At 37.6% G+C, this 20,636-nt stretch overlaps 4 protein-coding genes across 4 annotated transcripts in view; 2 read left to right on the forward strand and 2 right to left on the reverse strand.

Moving 5' to 3' along the window:
• hspb6 (heat shock protein, alpha-crystallin-related, b6) overlaps positions 1 to 832 on the forward strand; it is a 5,227-nt gene extending 4,395 nt beyond the window's left edge. The window contains exon 4 of the mRNA XM_015029873.1: positions 291 to 832. Coding sequence (XP_014885359.1) covers positions 291 to 449 — 159 coding nt within the window. The 3' untranslated portion in view covers positions 450 to 832. The remainder of the gene's footprint in view (positions 1 to 290) is intronic.
• Positions 787 to 6,318, reverse strand: proser3 (proline and serine rich 3). Its single transcript, XM_015029871.1, has 13 exons — positions 6,050 to 6,318; positions 5,862 to 5,973; positions 5,267 to 5,529; positions 4,486 to 4,634; positions 4,313 to 4,374; positions 3,340 to 3,425; positions 3,127 to 3,260; positions 2,776 to 2,990; positions 2,164 to 2,678; positions 1,705 to 1,849; positions 1,282 to 1,441; positions 1,077 to 1,158; positions 787 to 921 (listed from the first exon to the last, which is right to left on the reverse strand). The coding sequence occupies exons 1-13, from the start codon at positions 6,058 to 6,060 to the stop codon at positions 870 to 872; spliced, it is 1,986 nt and encodes a 661-aa protein (XP_014885357.1). The 5' UTR covers positions 6,061 to 6,318; the 3' UTR covers positions 787 to 869.
• Positions 6,319 to 6,512: 194 nt separating this feature from the next.
• On the forward strand, positions 6,513 to 10,513 carry lin37 (lin-37 DREAM MuvB core complex component). Its single transcript, XM_015029872.1, has 9 exons — positions 6,513 to 6,928; positions 7,185 to 7,260; positions 7,352 to 7,399; positions 7,528 to 7,557; positions 7,638 to 7,723; positions 7,872 to 8,032; positions 8,714 to 8,845; positions 8,970 to 9,040; positions 10,086 to 10,513. The coding sequence occupies exons 1-9, from the start codon at positions 6,895 to 6,897 to the stop codon at positions 10,171 to 10,173; spliced, it is 726 nt and encodes a 241-aa protein (XP_014885358.1). The 5' UTR covers positions 6,513 to 6,894; the 3' UTR covers positions 10,174 to 10,513.
• A 7,247-nt stretch (positions 10,514 to 17,760) lies between these two features.
• LOC106945880 (chemokine-like receptor 1) lies at positions 17,761 to 19,622 on the reverse strand. Its single transcript, XM_015029874.1, has 2 exons — positions 19,590 to 19,622; positions 17,761 to 19,384 (listed from the first exon to the last, which is right to left on the reverse strand). Exons 1-2 carry the CDS (start codon positions 19,597 to 19,599, stop codon positions 18,261 to 18,263), a joined length of 1,134 nt encoding a protein of 377 aa, XP_014885360.1. The 5' UTR covers positions 19,600 to 19,622; the 3' UTR covers positions 17,761 to 18,260.
• Between the last annotated feature and the right edge of the window lie 1,014 nt (positions 19,623 to 20,636).

Genomic DNA, 20,636 nt, shown 5'->3' on the forward strand with positions numbered 1-20,636 from the left:
AGGAAGAAAGGGGGCAGGGGGAAAGGGAATGAAAACAAACCTTTTTAAAAAGGGGGGTAAAAAAAATTTTTTTAAAAAAAAAAAAAAAAAAAAAAAAAAATTCCTCCACTTTTGCTCCCCCAATCTCTCTTACCAGACCTAGAAAAATACTAAGCTGAAAATCCTTTTATTTTACCATGTTTTTCTTTTAAGGGTGTATTGGGAGACCTGGTGTAATCTTCTAGCCAGAACAAAACTTAAAAATGACAGATTTATTCTTTAAACTTGTATTTTTCACTGTCTCCTGGCAGAAGGAGGGCCATGGCTTTACAACGCTGCAGTTTAACCGCCGCTACCGAATCCCAAAGGGCGTGAACATCATGGCGCTGGAGTCAGCCGTCTCTCCTGAAGGCGTTCTCATCATATCAGCCCCAATGCTGCAGATCGAAGGCACCAGATGCCTGTCTTAACACAGAGGCCTCTCTCGACTTCGCCATATAAGAAAATAAAACGGCGGCCTTTGTAAACACTGAGATACAAAGCAGATTTACTCCCAGCAGCACACAGCATACCGAAACACCCGTCTGTTTTGTTTTGCTCCTGGCACTGTTCTGATATTCCCCGCTCTTTGTGGTTTGTATATAAAGTTCTCCTCCAGTGTTGCTCATCGACCGTCCGCAGTATTTCAACGAACACCTCTTTGTAAATATTCCTAACTCACTGTTGAAGCTGCTATACCCTTGAGAAACATTTGTAAATGCACTATATTGTGATTGTAATTAATGCATATAGATGTATTCCAAACTGTATGTTGAAATATTATCATATAAATAAACTTTATTTCAATATAAAACTACAAAAAGTAAAAAAAGAAAAACAGTCTGATTTGTTCAAGCCACTGCTTGTCCCCCCTGGTATTCATTCAGCCTCACGTCCACCTCTCTGAAAGAAGAAAGAGGAAAAATCATCTTCACAGTGTCGATTTGATGAATGAATCTAATAAAAAAATCCAAAAGTGTCGAAAATAAGATCAGGTCAGAAATATAAGGCCATAAAACAAAGCAAACTGATTAAATTATAGCTTTATTTAAATCTACCTTATCTGATCTTTCACCCATTTTCTCTGTTGGCGGAGGACTTGCAACAGAGGGTCATCTTCAAACTCTTGTCCATCAGAATCTGACACAAAATACAGACGTACAGAAAGAAAAAGTTGATGCAACAAGCAAGAGTTGCAAAGCAGTATTGGAATATAAATATTTCTTAGTTATTGGCTGGACGGCAATCAAGCCACGGGATTACCTTCGGCCTCTTGAAGCAGCTGTGAAATGACCTCCAGGGAGTTCTGTGTAACATTTAAAGGAACGGGGGACCCTGAAGATGAGGAGATGTTTCTAGGAGTAGAAACGGATGAAACTGGAGTCTTCTGAGCCGCCGTAGGGAACAAAACTTCTGAAACTACCTGTTAAAGTCCATCAAGAACAATACTTGATTCAGATTGCAAGTTGCAGTGTTACTACACAAAACCACAAGATGTATTTTTACACTGAACATCTTAAAATGTGTCATTGACTGGTGAGTGATATAGGTGCTCCAACAGTAAATATGCACCCTGTAAACCCATTTTCAAGAGAGGCACATATGCATGTAGGTAAAAGCAGAACTTGAACTGAGACTGTATTTTAGTAAGAATTAGAATAACGCTCAGCATGCACATTTCCTCACCTGTCCTAAGGCGGCATGAACTGGAGAGGACGGTGGTCCATGACTGCCAGTGCAGCTTTCCTTTGGAACCGCCTTGCCTTCTTCATGATGATGCTGCTCTTTGACTGCTGCTGTGTTTTTCGGATTGCTCGAATATGAAGAATCCCTGATTGAACAGCAATCACAGCAAACATGTTAACCAGCTAAAAAAAAAAAAAATGCATTCATATTTCATTATACAGGTGGATTTTAATTCCTTAGAATATCTGTGAAAAGCTGATTAATTTTGGTAAATCAATCAAAAAGTGAAACTTATGTTATATTGACTATTATATTGAAACTTTTAAAAACTGTTTAATTAACTTAATATATATGAGCTTGACTTTTAGAGCAGAATTACAGTAATAATTGAACTTTTAGAAGATATTCAGGTTTACTAAGCTACAGCTAAAATAACTTGTTCACATTTCAATGCATCACCTCACAGCTTTCCTCTGCTGCCTGGAGGGTGGGGCTGTCTTCTGCTCTGACTCTTTAGTCACCAGTTTCTTTTTCTTGTTCTTATGGGGTATTTTTTGCCGACTAGGACCATCTCCTTGTCCAGAGGATGCGTGCCATGAGGCTGGCAAACGCTCTTTGACAGGCCCGTCACTGTTGGTTCTCAATAAGCTTTCTGAGACTTGGGTTTCTCTGTGGACAGCTTTGGTTTGGTGCTCAGGTGGCTTCTGTGAAACGCTTTGCTCATCATTAGCAAGAGTTGGCTGGTTGGGGCAGGGAAGGACATCGCAGAGTAAGTGCATGTGAGCGGGAATATGGGAAAGAGTCTGGGTTTGAGACATCAAAGAGGAAGGGGGAACCCCAGCAGGAAGGAAGCGCGGAGGACTTGGAGCTGGAGCACCTCGTCTGTGGGCCTCAGTGGTTTCTGCTTGGGAAGCGGTCATGTGTGGATGAGCGTCGCTTTCTGAGAAGCGAGGAGGCTGGGAGCTCTGTTGTTGCTGCAGATAGAACAAGGATTATAATCATGCTATTTTGTGTTTGACATAAAACAAATATACACTTTTAAAATCCAGCCTCATAAGCTTCTCCACTGACTGATGCATGGACCAAACTGGGGGCTTGCCAGCTGAAAGCAGAACCATGAAGCCCTGACTGCTTCATGGACCGGGACCACCCTCTAGCCTGCTCCATCTTCCTCCGTAATCGCCACTGGAACAAAATATCGTCCTCTGGGCGGGTGGGAGGCGTCATGGTGGGCATGACAGATTTCTGAGAGAAGGCAGCAGCAGCTGGGTCTGGACCGATCGCCGCTGTAAACACGAAAAGCACAGCCATAATGTTTGTAGTAACAAACACAAGACAGCGTACGGTTTCTTGCATCAACAACTACTAAAGCAGGAAATTAATGGCTGCATTCAAAGATGCATTTCACGTCATTTGCCTCACCAGCAGTTGATTTCATCAAACTGGGAATCAAAGGCTGTCGCACTGGCTCGTCCACACTGACTGGAGAGGAGAAATCGGAGCATCCTAGGCCATCTGAGCTAACAGGAATGGACCCATCACTCGGGCTACATTCGCTGTTAGAAAGATAACAGCTTTATTTCAACTCAAGAAGACTAACCACTTATTGGTAACGCTGGTTAATGCACTACACACCCTCTCAGTAGAAGTCTGCTTGCTCTTTCTTGAAGGTTTATTAAATCTGTATCATCATATTCCTCCTGAGAGCAGTCAGACCCAACCTGGGGAACAAAGGAAGCTGTTTAGCCCCAAGCAACAGAGTGAGTGAATACAAATACAATACAGCACTTTAGAAAAAAACAAAATGATAAATCTCAGGAAGCAAATTATCTGGCTTTCTAAGAAATGTCCTGGTAATTTTTGAAATCAGTTTAAGAAAGGATACATTTGACAACAGAAGGCTGAAGTCTGTATTTAATTATTAATAGTAGCACCTAAAGCATCTACAACTAAGAAAGGTTTTAAAATAGAATAGAAGGGTGTGCATGTAATTATTTACATCACACTTATATTAAAGGGAGAGATTTTCCAGGGCACAACTAGCTTACCAACAAATCTAGACACTCAATATAATATTGAGGAAGAGACCAACAGGAGGGAGATGAAATTCAGACAAATTTCCCTTTTATTGATTCTAATCAGTGATCCTGCAGGTCAAATGCTGAATTTTCTTTTATTATTATTCATTAAAAGGCATCAAAACTAAGAACACCCACCATTTTTGGTATTTAAAGGCAAATAACATACAACTTGATGCTCCGTTTTGTTTAGTAAGAAAATTATATTCATGAATAGGGACATTTTAATTCCTTTCTTTTATGTTTGATTCAAAACTACAAACTCTATTAAAGCATGTTTTTATTATGTTATGTGCTGTGGTTTTTAGAAAAGGAAAATCAGAACAGATCAATATTCGAGTTGGTAGGTCAGACCTCAGTGAAAAGCAAAAATCTGTCTTGGTCAGGACAAAAAAAACCAACTGATTAGTCTGTTTCTACTTGTAATTAGATAATTACAGTTTGCAGTACACCTATTTTTTCCTGTCAAGATGGTTAAGCGAATCTGGTTTCAGAGTGTTTAATTTGAGTAAACTTATCAATGCACTCACACTGAAAAACATGTCATGTTGAGGCTGCGCATCTAGACTGTCAGCGGTAGAATCATGGCCGTCTTTCAGGGACAGGAAACATCCATTCATTGAAAAGAAACATATATTATGTTTGTTAGAGAAAGAAAGAGCAAAATTCATAAGTTCATGGTTTATCCACAAAGAGAGTGTACCTTTGTCTAGTGGTTTAGCTGGGTTTGAACTGGGGACTGGTGAATGGGTCATCCACCAAAACGGGATCTGTTCCCCCCCATCGGTAGAAGCCATCTGTTGGCGCTCCGCTCGGCTCTGAGGCCGACCACGACGAAAACGTTCTATGTATCTGTAACAGTACGTATTAGTACTTCCCAAAGCAAAAATATATATGTATATATACTCACAGCGAGTTGGACAAGTATTCATAGTCCTTGAGCATTTTGTCACATTATCACCACAAACTTCAATGGGGATGCTCCTTTAGCAGAGATAAGGAAGCTTCAGATTTGAATTGACAGTGAGATGGATTGTGCTAAAAGTTGAGCAAGTCAGGAAGATAGTCTGTTAGAGGATATAGAAGATTTTCAAACAGGTGTGAACATTCACCTTCCACAAGACAAACACCCGACTCTCCATCCAGTATGACTGAGCTATTTCCAAAGATGAACAAAGAAAAGATCTGTCACTATTTGTACAAAGCTGTTAGAGAAATATGTCAAAGGACCTGCAGCTGATATTGCAGGAAAACGTGGTTCTACATATTTCTGTGTAATTAGGAAATGCCACTCTTTCTTGATTTTTATTTGCAAACCCTTTGTCTCACACCTCACAGTTAAGATCTCATTTGTGCAAGTCTAGCACATAAGTTCAGACAAAATACACTGAAATTTGCGGTAATAACATGAAAAATGTGAAAAATTTGAGGACTATGAAAACATCTGAAAGGCACTGTAATTAGGAAAACAATGGGAAACTTACTTTGCGAGTACTGAATCCTCCTTCACTCTAGATGGAACTGTGGATGTCTCTAATTTTGTAGAGAGTTTGTCTGGCAACATTTCAGGGACGTCAGCATGACCCTCAGGAGAGGATCCACATTCGGTAGAGGGCCAGATCTCGGTAAATACATGTTGTCCATCACTGGCAGGAAAATCATGATTTTCATACAGCTGTTGGCTTTCCCGGTTTAGAGAGTGAGGTGGACTATTAGAGGTCTGATGTAAACGAACAGGACTTAGAGTCTGTATAAAAAAATAAATAAAAAAAAGACCAAAAAAGTGAGACATTGTATTAATGGATCAAGTCAATTAGAGATAAATTAAATTCCATTTTAATTCAATCTTAATTAGAACACAACAGTCGAATTTGGTGTATTATCCAAATGGACAAAAATGTATCTAGCTAAGGCAGCTTTGCAGATGACAACATAAGATCAAATCCCTACTGAGCGAGCAAAAGATGAAGTTCTCCACACTAAAATAATGCAGAATGAGCTGCAAATGATGAGATGGAGGGATTTTAAGGTCCAGTCTGCAAATTAATTGTGTATATATTTTAAACATTTTAAACATACAATTTTCTTCTCTTTTTTTGACAAGGACTTCTTGCGTGATGGGTGATAGTGTGCCCTCGTCTTCACCGTGGATACAGGTGGGAATGGATTCTGCCTCGTAAACAGTGGTCCGCTAAAATACAACAACAACAATTTTACCTACTATAATTTCTAATTACAAAAGTCCAAATGTGCCCATTGCTTCTTACCTGGATTTCATAGCAACTTCAAGATGTCACAGTTTAGCTTAACACTAACAGAAATTGACGTCAGTATGAAAAATATTGATTTGCATCTCGACAAGCCACTTTTTCAGCGCTTGTCTGACCTTGCCTTCAATAGTTACCATGGAAGCAAACGGAAGGTGGAACGAAATAGCTTATGTAACTATACACGGCACGTGAAAGACTTGCTTAACCTCAAATCTAATCTGAAACAAAAAAATAACATTACTTAAAAACAGTCTTTCTTTTTTTTATCAGAAGCTCTCAAGTCTGTCGATAGAAGCACAAGATATGTTTACTGCTACGTTTGTTCACTCACCAGCCAATGGACGACGAGTAAAAAATGACTGACGTATGATTTGTCCAATCACAGATGATACATTGTTCACACAGGTACCAATCGGGTGATTGGAGACCGGCAGCGCGCGGAAGAGGAAAGCCAGCAAAGAGCTTGTCAAAAACAAGCTAACTTAGCAACGGTAGTTGAGCTAGTACCTTTTATTCTCCGAAACAGTAATAAATGAAGTAAGGTATTTATAGGTAATAATATGTAATTATTTTGGAGCTACTAGAATAACACATTTTTAGTATAAGTATCTGTATTTAGAAGTTAGATTTTGGACTCGCTTTAACAGTTTATTTAGGCTAATGAAGAAGGGTGGCTAACTGGCTGAACAACTAACCGTAGCTAACTGGCTAACGTTGCTGTTACCGAGCAATCAACAAGAGGTCGTTGTTAGCTCAAAGACCCCGTAAACCTCTGTTAGAGGTACAAAAACAGCTGTTTTAAGTCTGATTTTCTGAGCAGCCCTTGGGAATAAACTGAACAAATGCACCACGTCAAGATAAAAACAGAAAGGCCAGGTAAGACATTCATAATTATAAGACTTAATAAAGTTGCCACCAATCCCAAAATAAAGTACTTCGGAAATAATGTTTTGTATTTTACATTATTATTGTATTAAAACTACTTGAAGAGGATTTGTGTTTGCTTTTACATAAAGTGTAGAAAACATGGGAAAACTAAAATGGTACATTTACATTAAAAAAAACCCCCATCCCTTTCTAAATCTCAATGTAGTTGTTAATTACTGTTTTATGAATAATTGTGCTTCTTCAGATCTGGAGAGCACAGGTGCTCGCGGCAGGTTGGATGCTGTGCTGAAGGGTCTCGTAGAAAAGAGTGAAAATGAAAGGTTTGTAAAATTGTGCTTATAATCAATATATTGATTGTCACAACTGTGAAAACTTTTGATGCTAACAGTTGTTTTTCTACACTTTAAACAGAGAACCAAATGAAGACCCAGGAAAGTTGTCAGTGGATGCTTTAAACAAGTATGGACTAGTTTTAATTTATCCTTTCACTTTATTAAACCTAGATACCTTTTTACCTTCACATTATTGCACCTTTGTGTCAGTATTGTTGGATTGTAGTCACCCAATGGCGTCTCTGCTCATTTTAGAGATTTGTCTCCGTCATCTGCTGGAAAAAGGTAAATGTGTTTTTCAATTAACATACATATGTACAAGTAGGTCCCAATGGTTAAATTATTATTTTTTTCTTCATTTTCAGACCTTCAGCAAGATTTCCACAGCACAGAAGGAAGAAAAGAAAGGAGATGGATGAGGGCATCCCAGAGACCAATCAACATAAACAGAGTAAATTGAATGCAGATATTAATACAATGACAGTTAGATTATTAATTGTGCCTCATTTATTGTTGGTCCATTTATCTATGTACTGTATTGTGAATTTGATCTCTTTTTATATGTCCTTGTATTTTATGCCTTTCTCCCTTTTATTTAGATGCATACATTATTAAGTTGTTTGATCGCAGTGTTGACTTAGCTCAATTCAACACCACCACCCCACTGTATCCAATCTGCCGTGCCTGGATGAGAAACAATCCTTCCTTTAGGGAACCTGCGGCTTCTCCAAGCTCCCCTCAAAGCATACCAGAAGAGGAGGTGGGACTGTTAATAAGTTTGTCACTTTTATTTTGTTCATCACACACAAGCATTAACAAAAAAATTAGCGGAGTAAACTCTGGATGTTTATGACAGACGTTGGCTACATTACAGTTGATGGGTTTTTTGTTTGGCTGTTTTAAAAAAAAAAAAAGTTAAAGCATTGATTAGGTAAATGTTTTTCTTGAACAGTTATAACCCGTACTTTCTTTGAATCTGTTTTCCATTACCGTCTTCATCTTATGCTTGAGATTTCATGGAAACCAAGTCAGAACAGAAGGAGACAGATGCAGAAAAAAATGACTAAAAACTCCTACGGTTCCTGTGGTTTTTAGAAATGAAAAGTAAAGTGGTCATGTTCAAAGTGGGCCATGATGTAGTCAGTTTTAATAATGTCTAGATAACTCTGTGAATACTAGAAATCTGACTTTGGGAAATCTCTACTTTGCAAAGCACTTTTTTTTTTTGCCACATATGTGGAAGCAAACATAGCTAAACATTTAAGTTGGACCACATATCTGTTTTCATGTGGACAGAGCCTTATTTGCAGTTTAGTTAAGGTTGTTTTTAGGAGGTGACACATTTGTTAAAGCCCATCTCTGAATTATTACATTAGAATAGCTTGCATGAAAACTTTATTAAATTAGTTTTAATTTAGAAAAATTGTTTTTTTTTTTTTAGGTCACAGACATGATGAATGGCAAAGGTCAGAATGTTTACCGACTTCCTCCCCCATCTGCCTGCCCAGTTAACCCCTCTGGTGAACTCATCAATCTCAGGATCCCCCAGACTGAAAAGCCCACTATTTCCAAGGTTCTAAAATCATGTGATTATTTCAGTGATATTTTTCTTTCTTTTTCAATTTTACTGGGAAATGGAAATGCAAATCTCTACTTGTATACTATCTATTGTGAATAAAGTTGCTCTCTTTGCACAGTTCACAGAGGTTCCTGTATCAGGAGCTCTCATCAGTGACCACATGGAACGCTGGAAAAAGATAAGACAGAAGTAAGTTCTTCATGAGCTGTGTTAGACCCTTTATCATTGCTTTTTGTGTGTTTGTTGGAAATATTTATTCTTGCTCAGAAACAGTCCTGATAGTTCAAGATTCAATATCAGTGTCATCTGGGACTGTAGCTAATCTGATTCAGAATGCTTTTACCAGCACTTATTGGTTAATTTATGATTAAGCAAGACTTGTGTGTTGGCAAAGCTATCTATTTTGAACGTAAAGGGTGATTGTCAAAAACATATATGATTAAATAAATTAACTGTGGACAACCTGCCCATGAAAGAATGAGCCAACATTTCCAAGAGATTAAACCGCCAGAAAGTTATGGGGAGTTAAAATAAAAAACTTTTGAGAGCTTGAGTTTGCCTTTAAACTTTGAATACTCCCAGCTGCACTCAGGTTTCCAACAAAATAGCTGCACAGCTGGTGCCATGGAAACTAAATGATACCTTCAAAGATTTTTTTCCCAAAATTTCAGGATTAACACTTCCACCTACCTTTCTGAGAAGTTAAAAAAACACACTATTCTACAGCAAATAAAAAAAAAAAGATTATAAAGGAATTAGTAAATCAAAGAAAGTCGATGCAGAGATCTTAAATCAGAGTGATGTGAGCAAGATATTGTTTATTTGGTCATCCAGTTCTGGGTTCTTTGACGCTTTACTTCCCTCTTATTTCCATTTCTGTGTTTTTGCTGGTTCATGCAGTGTAAAATTCTAAGGTCTAACTGTGTTTGGGTAACCAGTTGTGGTGCAATTGTTTTTGGTAAAAACATTTTGAGAAATGACTTTGTTCTCCATTTGTTTTGAAAAGAAACGTGTCTTAAGTTCCCCACATTTTTTGGATATCACAGACATTTTAGATGCAAGAATATTAGTTGTGAAATTTTCATAGAATGAGAACGGTGCAAATGCTAGCAAAGAATAGCTGCAGGCTTGTAGTGCAACAAAAACAATGTCTTTTAACAGTAATTACATACATCACAATGAACACTTTTTTAATAGAGTTTTATATTTAAAAACTTTTTTTTTCTTGCCGTAGATGGAAGGAATGCTCCAATAAAAACCAGATGAGATACAGTGAGAGCATCAAGGTTCTGAAGGAAATGAAGGAACTCTATGACCACTGACTTCCCGCCTTGTATTTGTTAGCTGCAGAAAGGACTCTCCACAGTTGGAAAGGAGCCATGCATTCATAGTTGATGTTCGATGACTCCTGCATACAACCATAGATGAATAGGAAAAAAATAGCTGAACTTTGAACCTTAACTGACTTTTTGACCCTTAAGTTACAGTAAAGATATTTGGCAATTTCCTGTGGGAAAATGTATGTTGGAGTGTCAGACTTGATACTCAAGTACATTTTGTGTAAATGTCTAAATAAATGACCTTTCAGGTGATATTTTTCTCACACACACACTGGTACGTCCTTGATAGAATCCAAAACTGATTAAAGTCTACTGTAATGTATTCCTGTGTTTGTGGTTTTTTGTTTGTTTTTTTTGTTTTTTGTCTATAACATAGATCTTTGTAGCAAAAAAATTAGAGCTGAAATGGTTGGTTATTTTATAAACACACATGAGTTATCCATATTGATTTTTTTTTTCTTGGAACATGCTTGATTTTTCTTTTTCTTTATCATGACTAATTAAAAAAGCTCAGTTTCATTATTCTGCAAGTGGGGGAGCCCCAAAAATCGGATTTTCTCATCCTTTATCTCACTTGCAATGGACCTGATTAGGTATCGGGTAACAGAACCAAAAAACATACATTTCTTGGAATTATTAAAAATTTATGGTTACTGCAGCAACAAATTCCTGCAGCATTTCACTGAAGTGTCATCTCACTTCAGACTGAAGTTAACATACTGGGCTTTTGTCTCATCTCTTCTATGTAGTTTTCCCATAATTGTTAGTTTTACTGCTGTAATGGTAGAATTGCAATAAGTGTAACTGGATAGATGCAAAGTTCAACTTCATTTGGTAGCTGTGGTCATTGTGTACTTGACTTTGTCATGTACCAGAGTTTAAGTGTAATTATCTGCCCAGTATACAGTAAAAAGATGTAGTTATGTCTTTCTTTCAAAAGTTGTCTGTTCCCCTTACAGAGAATACTGACTCATTAAGTCAGTTTGTTTCAGTACTTGTATCCAATCCAAATTCCAGAGTTTCAGTTCATCATGTTCATGTTCAACCCTATACTAGGTACATGCAGGTCACATTTACACAACCTGATGCAATATTTTACCCTACTGATCATGTTTCAGATTGCACGTTCCAACCTTATAAACAGGAAGTCTAGCACAAACCACTGTGGTGTGCTGTAAGATAACATGCTGTTGAGCACGTGAGTAACATTCTTATAAATAAGCTCACAAAAGTTCTTCAACAGTTTTTGTATCAGTATTCTTTTTGTTATGCCTAAATCTGAATCATGGGATTGTGAAATGGAGCCCATTATTGTTATAACTCTATAACTAAGCATGTTGTGGACAAACTTAACTTTACAATTTAATGTAAATTATGTTAAATTTTACGTTTTGGAGGATGCAACTTTGAGCAATTCTGAATAGTTTCACATATGCTTGACATCCATATAGGGTTTATTTCTTCACTTTGCTAACTCCTTCAAAGTCAAGAAAAAAGCTTCCAGAATCAAGAGCTCTGATCTCTCGTGGTTTCCTTCACATGAGCAAGACCAACGAAAATGTCAAAAATTCACCGAAATTATTTTCAGTGCTTGGCATTTTCTTATTCACGAGAAAAAAAAAAGTGAGAATATTTTTGCTTTTAGAGGACAGAATCAGTACTAAAGATTGGCTTGAAATATATTTGTGAAAATATATTTTTTTATCGTTGCAGCTGCTGATTTCATGTTGTCATGAAAAATGTGCGATTGAGGGGTTTTCTGTGGTCTTTGACTACGATACAAAAAAGCTTTGTATTGTATTTTGGCACCTAAGGAAATGGATGGAGATATGTACTTTAAATAACATTGAAATTTTCGCTGTGGAAGCATAAAAATTTTATCTTCTGAAAGGCACAAAACAAACAACTCATCATTTATGCTAGTGCTGTTAATTCAACTTCATTGTAAAAAGGACCACAGATGTCCAGAGGCTTTTACTTGGAAGTAGATTTGGGTACACTCATTTTACTAGATATGGCAAAATATTTAGTAATAGTTTCTGAAGAAAGAGTGACTCATATCTGTTCTGAGTGCTGACAATGCTCAGAGAAAAATAAAAAAAGATGACGGAAAACAATCACCAATTCGGACATTGTAATTTATTTCTGCACCTGTGAGATCTACAATGATTTACAGTTCTAAATTGGAAATTGGATTTCTACAAAAATCCAATGTCTTTGTTCCATTATAATGTCATTTTATAGTCATAATAGTCATTTTCTCATTCAGTTTGTAAAACTGAAGATATGCTTATTCAACTTGACAGTTTTGGCCCTTGTTGCAAAAAAAAAAAAAAAAAGGACACCACTGTCTTAAGGAAGCTTTTTCAACTTGACAGTTTTGGCCCTTGTTGCAAAAAAAAAAAAATGGACACCACTTTCTTAAGGAAGCTGAGGTGATTAGAGAGGTCTTCTGCTCATCTGCATTATTAGCTCTTATGTATCTCATACTTGTCTGGGTGTTACTCCATACGTTTCCTTTTGATTTGGCTGTCTTTACAAGGTGACTGACACCAACAGATGACATGGTTATCTAAATCATCACTGACTGAGAAAACGTCCAAGTGACCTCTGTACTCTTCCTCCCGACTCTGGGACCTTGATTTTCAACCAAATTCAAAATGTAGTACTTTCACCTGAAGAGGACTTTGGACCACTGAGCAACAGTCCAGTTCTTTTTCTCAAGTAAGACGCTTCTAATGTCTAAGGTTCTGGAGTGACAAAACACAAGGAAGGTAACAGTTGTACCCAATACCTTAGAAACATCTTTGTGGTGAATCTCAAAGTGTGAGGCCACGCCTTGTGAACTTGAAATCTTGACTGGACCTTTATTCAAATTCTTGTCTAGGTTGTGAATATCCCTAAAGCATATGCGCCTTTTTTCCCTACACACTCTTTTCCTTCAAGTCAACTTTCCATTAATATGCTGGGATATGGCATAAAATCATGTGAGCAGCCAGCTTCTGTTAAAAATGACAGATTGTGAGTTACCTGCCTTACAAAAGATATAAACGACTTCTGGAAACCTGTCATGTCAGTGTAACCAGGATAATTTCTTTCCCTTTCTGTTAGATTCATTTTTATTTATTTTATTCATTTAAAGATTTATTTTAAGAAAAATCCTCCTGTCCTTAATTTCTTTTAAGCACAAAAATAAACCAAACAAGAACAAAAACCATTAAGTATGTCTGTTCTCGCGTGGTTTTAGTGTCACATGACCAGCCGTACATCAGCGTCTTAATAGACAGCTGCTGCTTTTATGGCGGCTGCTCACCGGGCTAAGTGGGAGACGCTGTCCATCGCTGCCGCAGATGTGTGATTATGGATCAAAACCTTCGACTGATCACATGGTTTGACAAGTGGGAACTGGCTTGTTCCCACTTGTCCCCAGTTCCAGATCCTCTTTCAGATCCACATCCTGGAGTCTGTTCCTGTCTGTTGCCAACTGGATCACCAGTCTAAATGTATGATTTAGACTGGCGAACTAAATCATACATTGACTCAAGAGAAACGTCACATCCTGTTAACTCCTTCCAGTCTGGTAGGAGGTATTCAAGCCCATTGCCACACTTTCATTACTCTGGACTGGACTGAATTGGATCCCTCTCACTTCCATCAAGGAGCTGAACTATTAAATGACATTTCCCCTGAAATTGTGGATGCCATTTGTCAGAGCTGTTTACTCAGGACACAGTACCAAACTGTCACCGTGGTTGAGTCTTTATCTGTCTCTGTTAACTCCATCCCTGACAGTTTCATCAATGAAGAATCTCATGGCTTGCCTCTGATTCCCTCTCTATCTCAGACTGATCTCCAATAGGAGCAACAAGCTGACCCTGTCTTTCATGAAGACATTCATCAGCTAGAGCCTGACGAGAAGGTCCCTCCATCAGTTCGTGATGACCTGCCTGACCTCTCCTTGCTTCTGAGAGAGTGGAACAGGTTAGAGTTGGTGGATTAGAGTGGTGAATCCTGTATCAGAGAAGACAAGATGGAGATAGACTCAGTTAGTCCAACAGTAAATTTACGACACCTCCAGTCGAGTGCTTAAAGAGCTTGAACAGTGATATGGGGCATTTGGGCATTGAAAGGACAACTGATCTGCTTCGTCAACACTTCTTTTGGCGCAAAATGACACCTGAAGGGGAAACCTTTATTAAAACCTGTGGTCGTTGTGTAAGGCGCAAAGCTCAAATGGAAAAGCAGCTCCATTGATAAATATTCAAACAAACTGGCCACTTGAACTGTCATCTATAGACTTCTTAACCATTGATAGTAGTAACACTAAGGACATTCTTGTTCTTACTCATCACTTTACCAAATTTGCAATTGCCATTCCTTCTCCCAACCAGAAAGCAAAGATTGTAGTAAAGTGCCTCTGGAATGAATGCATAGTTTATTATGGGATTCCAGAGCATAGACACTCAGACCAGGGTACAGATTTTGAGTCCAACGTTATTAAAGAGCTGCTGTGAAGTTGTTGGCATAAAGAAGAGTCGAACTACCCCATACCACCCACGAGGAAATCCAGTCGCTTCAACTGCACTCTGCTCAGTATCCTTGGGACCCTGGAGGGTAAACAAAAGTCAAAATAGCGGGAGTATGTCAAGCCTTTAGTGCATGCATACAACTGTACAAGAAATTAGGTGACGGGGTTCACACCCTATGAACTCATGTTTGTCCATGTCTTCCTGTTGATTTGGCTTTTGGTTTACCTGTCAGAGAACAACCACCCATCTCTCATTCAGGATATGTCAAGAATCTGCGGTCAAACCTGCAAGACAGCTACAAACCTGCTTCTGAGAATGCTGTCAAAGCAGCTGCAAAGAACAAAACCCGTTTTGACCAGCGAATCACACCTAGCAGTTTGGAAGTTGCGATAAGCTACGAGTGCTGGTTTGCAACATCCGTCTGAGGGGTAAGCATAAGCTGGCAGATAAATGGGAACCAGGTGTGTACAAAGTTGTTGACCAGGCTGGAAATCTACCAGTTTACACTGTATAACCTGAAAACAAAGAGGGGCCACTCATACTTTACATCAAGGCCTATTGCTCCCTTGTGGATTCCTGCCAGTTTGCTCTGCAGAAGAACCCTCCATTTCCATACCATTTCAATTTTTTAATTAAAGCACAGAAGATGTCTTTACCCAATCCATTTTCAGATGTATGATGTAAAATCTATTAGAGAACGGCATTAGCTCCATTTCACACTCCAAACCAGATGGTGGCGGTAATGCACACTTTCAGTTTTTTTTAAACGCGCCATAAAAAGAAGAAAAGCCATGAAACTGGAGAAGATAAGAGATGCTGTTCAAATTCGTTATTTTTACTCGCATAATATTGCCTTAAAAGTAGAGAGAGCATTGATAATAGTTGTTTTGGTAAATTCAAGCTGGTCACGTTCTTGTCCGAGTCAGATGACAACACAACAGGACAAGAACCGGATGAAAATATGTGGGTCACGAAAGGAGCCCAAAGGGACGAAGGCTGCTAACGTGTTGCTAGCTGGTGGTAAGTTTGCTTCCTCTTTGTTTAATTATAAACAGTGCAGTACATATACGTCATTAGCAATTATAATAAACCAAAAGTGTAATTGTAGCATACTGTAATAACACTACTAATATGTAAAATGTAATGTCAATATACCTAAAATATTCTAAATATATTTTACATGTAATTCAATCACAAAAATAGTACGCTCAAAATATACTAATCAAGCACATTTATATTACTTAAAAAGAAATATACTTAAAGAATATTAAGTATAATTTTAGTTGTTCCAAAAAAGTACATGAAAGTACACTTAGTAGACTTTAAATTCTGATTTTATACTATTTTAATACTATTAAAAATCACTAAACACAAAATTAGTTGTTCCAAAATAGCACAGTTTAAGTTAACTAACCGTAAATGAACTTAAAGTATACTCAAGTATACTAAAATTTAACATACTTAGCATATTTATTGTTCACCAGGGTGGACTGAATCCCACTTCCAATTCTTAATCCATTGTGTTTCAAAAGCAACGCCAAACAGGTGAGTTTGGAGATTTGTTGCAGTTTTGCAATATTCTGGGAGTTCGTTCCAGATCTGTGGTGCATATAAGGCTGAGTCTTATATGCACCACATATATGTGGTGCATATAAGGTGCATATAAGGCTCCTTGATGGAAGGAGTTTAGCTCCTTCCATCAAGGAGCTAAACTTTGGATAAAGGAAAAAAAAAAAATTAATGTTTCATGAACTATGTGAAGAACTTGTCTGTATATATTGTAAATATAATGTCACAAATTTTGCACTATGTGGTTGTCTTTGTGTTTTTACAAATTAGCACTCTCGCCAGCAGTCGAACCAGGAATTTTTCTGATCTGTTTTATTAACTTACTCATAATTAGTCATTTTAATATCCATATAAGTAATATATGTTACATCAGCACTAGCCCTAACATGGCATGTTTTTACTACAAATCCTTTACTATTTGTTGGCTTCAGGTAATATTTTATGTCTGAGAAACCACATTTTGAGTTTTAATTTGCTCTATGCGATAATTTTAAAGAGGATCCGTAATAAATTAACTGATTTATTAAATTAACTTTTTGATGTAAAGCAGCTGAATTAAATTTTTTGCAGTGAGCAAGTATAGCTTTGAAATACCTTTTCTGTACCATCGTGCAACAATATAAAGTTAAGCTATTATGATGTGAACATATTTGTTTAAACTCATGCTACAACCTGACAGAAATAGAATGAATTGCAGTTTTCCATTATGCAGTTTTATATAGTTTGAACAGATCTTATTTTGTCCCGGTTTATTTTAGATTTGCCTTTCCAGTCCAGAAATGATATCACATAGACTTTCAGCACAGTTGCCAGAATTAATTTCACTCGTTTACTTAAATACGGTTTAGAACAGTGGTTCCCAAACCTGGTCCTCAAGTTCCCCTGTCCTCCATGTTTAGGCGTCTCCTTGCTTCTAAACACCTGACTTAAATGAATGGATGATTTGGTGGCTGTAGAAGAGGTCGTGCAATCATTTGAATTAGGTGTGCTGGAACAGTAAAGCATCTAAAACATACAGAGCAGGGACATCCAAGGACCAGGTTTGTGAGACAATCAATGCACTATTTGCATTTTTATACTGATACTACTTCTACTGTATTCTAGAATATGAAACTAGACATTTTCACATACCACACAATGTGGTGAAAATTATTTTAATTTCCTCTTGACTAGCCTGTATGAGTTGTGCTTGTAGTAAGAAGTGTGAACTTTGTAAAGAAAGCATTCTTTAGTTTCTGAAAACGTTTAGTTTCTGTTTTTTTTTTTTTTTTTTTTTTTTTTACCACAATAGAATCTAATGGCTGCAAGGAACAGGTGCAGTACGAGTGCTGCGATTCAGATAAGGTGTATGTGAGCGAAAAACCACTCAGAAGTGTCTAGAGGTTCCTGTTATTCCAGCTGCTTTGTTCATTTCAAACCAAAACACTCTGTCTCAGGCTCTTGTTATATCCTGTAAGATAAGAAATCAGGACTGAAAGTGTGACAGGATTGTTTTGTCATCATATTTTTAATAATTGCTGAAAAATAAATGAATATTTTTTGTTTCTTTTGACGGTGTCATTGATGAAGTAAACAATCATACAAATGTGAGCATTTCTAAACATACAAGTTCTCTAAAAGAGGCAAGTTAAAACAAAATTCAAACTGTTCTAAAGTAAACAAGTAATTTTATACTATTTTTGCAGTATTTACAATCATTTTATTAAAAGCTTGACATGTACAATATATTGCTGCAGGACACCTACACAGTGTTTCAGTTACATGTGCTGATTGAATGTGAAAGGCACAGGGTTCTGTGAGATTTTATCAGACTCTCTGGTGTGTATCTCAGGATGTCTCGATAACCACATATGAAAACACCTGTTTATAGTGAACAAATGATGGGAAATCAAGCAGACGTCAAAAATATTCTTTGAATTTTTTTGCACGTGTTCACACTACTGTACAAATAAAAGCTTTGCTCAGATCACTTCAGTGCGCTTTATTAAACTCCACCATTTCAATCAGTTTGTGGCTGTTTTCCTCCATGTTCGTGGACTTCTCCGAACAGATCTCTTTATTTGATTTTAAGATCATCGATGTCTCAGTTTCTTTCCCCTCAGCAGGGGCGGTAGAATCAGACTTTCTGGGAATCCTTGACAATGAACGAGACGATGTAACAACTGATAAGTGGTCCTCTGCCAGGGCATTTTCTAGAACCAACCAAATGGACTGCTTGAGCTTCTTCTGGAACTCGTCACACATGAAAACATAGAGGATGGGGTTCAAGCAGCTGTTCATGAAGGCAAGACTTACAGTTAGAGGACCTGCAACATGAACAGTGCTCCCTAAATCTGGGTAGTGATTTATTTTTAATTCTATAAAACTCAAAACATGAAAAGGCAACCAGCAGATAAAGAATGCAAAAATGATGGAGAAAATGATCCGGTGACATCTTCGTTTCCTCATTCTCTGCATACGCCTGGCGCGAATCCATATGGCCACATATGAGAAAAATATAGCCAGGAACGGGATGAGAAAACCCATAACAAAACGGAATATATACAATGCGCTTTTTTCGTTTTCTGTTATAGTTGAAGGGTACCAGCAGTTTGTCTGATTTTTGCTGACTTCCACAGTACGAAAGTATGCATAAGGTGTGCTACAGGTGGCTGCAGCCAACCAGATTGCAGCACTTATGACTTGAGCTTTGCGGACGGTGCGCTTGTTTTGTGCCCACACCACCACCCAGATGGACACGCAACGATCCAGACTGATGGCTGCCAGAAAAAAGACGCTGGCAAACATGTTGACCAAGCTCACAAAGTTGTTGAGTTTGCACATGAACTGTCCAAAAGGCCAGTGGTGCTGCTGAGAGAGAGAGACTGCTGTAAACACCAGGAATGCTGTAAAGAGGAAGTCGGCCAGAGCCAAGTTGAGAAACCACACAGTGTTGACTGTTTTCTTCATCTTGAAGCCGGTCACGTAGATAACCAGACCATTACCCACCGTCCCCACCACTATAATCACACAGTAGACGACCAGTGAGAATGTCTGTATGTGCTTCACTGCCATTTCCAATCCAGCTGGATTACTTGCAGACAAATTTCCGTTACCTAACAAATAAAAATATAAATATTGTCATAAACATTCAGTAAAACATGTTTTAAGATAAACAGACTTGCATCTTCAGTTTTATAAGAATCTTACAGTTGCCAAAATTGCCAGATGTGTATCTTTTATGCAGATCTCACATGAGGTACAGAATACGATTCTAATATCAATTAAAATGATCAATTTTGCATGTTCAAAGCAACTCACCGTTTGCCATTTTGCTTTTAGCTGTAGGAGTCTCCCCTCACTTTGACTATCTCCATCTAGCCTTACCTTTATTTGTTCTCTATGTGATTACTCCTCCTTCTTACCTCATAAACCTGCCAATGAGAGTGCCAATGGGAGTGGATAAACTCACAGTTGCACTTTCGGGTGCTAAGCAACATTTAGCTGCAGATATCGACTGCTCAGGTGGGAGAATTAAGCAGCACATTAAGAAGCAAAGACATGCAAAGACAAGTGCAATAGTCAAAAGTAACTTTTTGTGCAGAACTTATCTTAACCAGTGTTGCTGGATGGAGCTGAATGCAGGGCAGTTCTAGGAACCTGCTAGTAGGTGCAAAGGACTTGAAACTGGGGCAGAGTTTTACCTTTGATGAATATAGTTATCTTTATTTTCCTACACAGCTGTAAGGTTTTATGCTTGAATTGCCTCATGCGCTAAACTAATAAAATTGAGTTGATGTGATCAAAGCAAAATCTAGTTTTGTAGAGAAGAATGGACCAAAATTTAAGATGTGCAACGTGGTGGAGACACCGAAAACAAAGCATTACAAATTATATACTTATCGGTGTCTGTAGGTGGCAATTGAATGCTTATGAATGTTTCACAATCTCATATGGTGTTTAATGTTTTGCTTGTTCTCAGTGCACTCGCGCTGCGCTTCAGTGTTCAAAAAACTCTCACTGGAAGAGTTTATATAGAAACACAAATAATATGTTTACGTGGGGATTTTATTGGTGAATAAAATCACTTTAATGAAGAAAAAACTGGGACTTAATTTTAAAATGGGAATTGCAACAGGTGATAAAATACCCAAAAATAAAATAGTTAATCTTACGTAAGAGATTCATGCTTCTTTTATTTACATGATTGAATAAAGTACAATTTAGTTATCAACCATAACAAAACCATTCAATTTTCTTGTGTTTATATCTTGACTAAATTAGAAATTAGATGACTAAAGCCATTGTAATCAACATCACCGGAAATTACCTAAGACAACAACTAAATGTGATTGGACAATAATAAGA

Source organism: Poecilia latipinna, unplaced genomic scaffold (assembly GCF_001443285.1).
Source record: "Poecilia latipinna isolate Pla-1442-1.1 unplaced genomic scaffold, P_latipinna-1.0 Scaffold165, whole genome shotgun sequence".
NCBI lineage: Eukaryota > Metazoa > Chordata > Actinopteri > Cyprinodontiformes > Poeciliidae > Poecilia > Poecilia latipinna.